This window comes from Egretta garzetta, unplaced genomic scaffold, assembly GCF_000687185.1.
Source record: "Egretta garzetta isolate BGI_Z169 unplaced genomic scaffold, ASM68718v1 scaffold321, whole genome shotgun sequence".
NCBI lineage: Eukaryota > Metazoa > Chordata > Aves > Pelecaniformes > Ardeidae > Egretta > Egretta garzetta.
In genome coordinates, this window is record NW_009258756.1 from 862,883 (window position 1) to 866,070 (window position 3,188).

At 49.0% G+C, this 3,188-nt stretch overlaps 1 protein-coding gene across 1 annotated transcript in view; it reads left to right on the forward strand.

Annotated features, from left to right (window-relative positions):
• LOC118451702 (protein mono-ADP-ribosyltransferase PARP12-like) overlaps nucleotides 1-1,596 on the forward strand; it is a 6,682-nt gene extending 5,086 nt beyond the window's left edge. The window contains exons 6-7 of the mRNA XM_035888961.1: nucleotides 768-919; nucleotides 1,316-1,596. Coding sequence (XP_035744854.1) covers nucleotides 768-919; nucleotides 1,316-1,596 — 433 coding nt within the window. The remainder of the gene's footprint in view (nucleotides 1-767; nucleotides 920-1,315) is intronic.
• The last annotated feature ends 1,592 nt before the right edge of the window (nucleotides 1,597-3,188 follow it).

The following is a 3,188-nucleotide window of genomic DNA, read 5'->3' on the forward strand; positions in this document are numbered from 1 at the left end:
AAGGAGTCCCATCCCCTCATAGGCAGTACTCTCCTCATGTCCATGAGCTGCTCTGGACCCTTTCCACTGCTCACAGTGCTGGGTGTCTCCCTGGTCGCTAGGGCTGAGGCTCCCCTGGGGCATCCCTGGGAGGGGCTGGGGCTCCTTTCTCTGCAGTTGGGTTATTGGGGCTGTCTGTGCTCTTTTGTGTGTGTAGAAATGAACCTTTTATTGCATAACCTAACAGGTGGTGGTGGGGGGGTGTTCTTGCTGGTGTTACTCAAAAAGAAAGTTCTTTTCCTTCACCATGACTGAGCTGCAGTATCTCAAATTTATTCTTTTCCGTTTAGTCTCTTCCACATAGGAGTTTAAAAAAAAAAAAAAAAAGTACTTTTTATGTGACAAAGGTAAGGGTGAAGATTATACAGTCTTCACTGTGGCTTCATACAGCTCAGTTTTATAACCATATTTATGCATTCAGGATTTATATAACCTGGGAACTGACCAATTCCCAGTGGAGATGTTTGTCTCCCTACTCTCTGGTGTGGTCTGAAGTTGTGCGTGACACAGTCCATAGCGATGCTGAGAACTTTTTGTTTTGCTGGAAGGAGCTGGCTGTGCAGCAGGGTACCAACAGAAGTGCAAAGCAGGCAGTAACCCCACTGAGAGTGGTTTGTGTCACTGTTCCTCCGTGAACCCGAAAGTAGGAGGACGTGCGTTGGGAAATTGTCCTCGTCTGAACCAGGGTAACAATGTCATTCTTTTTTTTTTTTTTTTCCTGTCCCTAGGCAAAAGGAGCAGATGACGAAGCTCAGTAAATCGAAATGGGTAGACGAGCGGCTCCTGTTCCATGGGACAAGTCTGTCCCACATGCCTGCCATCTGTGAGCAGAACTTTGACTGGAGGATCTGTGGGATTCATGGGACAATGTATGGAAAAGGTACAAGGGCAGAAGTTTGGGTTCAGGGGCCATAGCAGCATGGGCTGCAGACCCCGGCCAGGCTGGCGGGGGGGCGCAAGGGGATGGTCCCTGGGCCCCGCACTCCTGCCATTAGGGTGCTCTCACCTGGGTGCACCTGCAGCACTGCAGGCAGCATCAGCATCAAACCCCTTTTGGGAGGGACTAAAGCCACCCCTCTGCCTCAGGTACCTGCTGTTGGACAGGTGGGACTGGGAGGTTGATGGCAAAATGTGGCTAGAGTCTGTCTATGCTTTAAAGCAAGCCGACGTGGAAACAGCCGGCAAGGATGCACGTAGGGTTACCCGAGGCTGCCAAAGAGGATTTTTGTTCCTCAGTTGATGCATTTTCTTACCTGTGGCTTTTTCTGGTCCCTAGGAAGCTACTTTGCCAGAGATGCCAGCTATTCTCATGAGTACTGTTCCTCTCACAGTGGTCGCTACAGCATGTTCGTAGCTCACGTTCTTGTTGGAGACTTTGTTCAAGGAAACCCCGAATACCTTCGCCCTCCACCCAGAGCCAGCAATTCAAACAGACTTTACGACAGCTGCGTGGATGACCCAGCAGACCCTTCCGTCTTTGTCATCTTTGAGAAGCACCAGATTTACCCTGCCTATATCTTAGAGTACAGCAGTGGGGCCCAATGTATGATCCTGTAATGAATGGTGGAATCTCCTTTGAATTTACATGGAATAAATTACACTTTAGTACATAATTTTTTAATGTCTGTTCAATTCTAGTAGTAGCTTTGAAACATTTTGTAATGCAGTGAACTCACATCAATCCCCTGAAGGATTTTGGGGCACGGTTTTTTTGATAGCGGCTATTCTTCTGCCAGCAGAAAGTGCTAAACTTTAACCTCCACCTTATCTCTAGCCTGGGATGGGGTCATACCTGACTTGCGTACCCTGATGCAGTGGCACCTTCTGCTGCTGAAAGCAGCACTGCTGAGTATAGGGTTTACTTGATCCACTGATATAGTCCCTTAGGGATTATTCCTGCCTGCGATGGTGCTGATGTGCCAAAGGGAGACAGGGTGGGGAACGAAGAAAGAGAAAAAGCGAAAGTACCTCCATCACAGCACACAAGAGAGGAATCAAGGCCCATCCTTCCAGTAAAGGCCAGGAAGCTTCTGTACCTTGGAGACTTTGTAATTAACGCTGGCAATGAACTTTGCTTTGCTTCCTGGTCACACCGCTGACAGCTCTTCTTACCCTGGTCTTCTATGTCAAGTCCGCCCATCCCTGTGACACCCTGTCCTTGCTCTGTCCCCGCTGGGTTTAGGTCAAGAGAACGAGGGATGTTGCAGCTGCTGAAGTTAGATCCCCACCATGCCATGACGTTAACAGCGAGGAAGCCCACAGTGAGCTGAATAGCGGCACCCGGCAGAGTCCCACTGGGGCCACAGCGGTGAGTGGCAAGGCAAAGGGGCTTTGTGAGGGGTGGCCTCTGACACAGCCACCCCCTTCCCACCCTGCAGACTGAAGCTGGTGGTGGCTTTTTTGGATTGCCCTGCTGCTGCCTGGCGCTTCTCTGGGCGATTGAGGAGCACCCCAGCGGTGTGTGCTCCTGCTGGGATGGATGGGGGAAAGCTTGGATGATGGGCATAGTACTTGAAAGTTGGTGGATGGTGGGATAACATTCAGGATGAAACAAAATGTAATGGTTTATTTTAAAATAGTGTTTCTGAGTAAGCTGTTGTAATTCAGCAAAGGAGCTACGAGTGGCTCAGTTGTCCATGCTGTAAGTGGGAGGAACCAAGAGCATGGATGTGTGTAGGATCTCATCAGCTTTCCTAAAGCCTGCTATCCTCAGGCACAATCAGTGTCCTTAGAAAATGTCAGAAATGCAGGTGACTGCAATGAGTCCTCGAGCTGCCCTATTTAGTGCACGTCCATGTCCCATCTCATCTTGCAGGAAGCTGGAGCCTAAAGGTTGTTCTTTTGCAAATTAGTGATCTAATCTTGTCAGCCACAAGGGAGTAGAGCGCCTTCTGTGCAGTCAGGAAGTAACGGTGAAAGTCACCTGAATATATTGTATTTTTTAATTAAAAAACCCAAACACCAAATGGCAACAAGTTATCTGCCGCGCACCTTTCTCAGTAAGGAAAATGGTGTACAACAGGTAATCGCTTCCCTCTGCTATCAATACCACTGCACTGGAAAACTGCAGTGATTTTGGAGGGCTGTTTGCCTAGGTAGGATTTGTCAGCTATCATAGATCCTGTGCTCTGCACAAATGTGAATTGGGG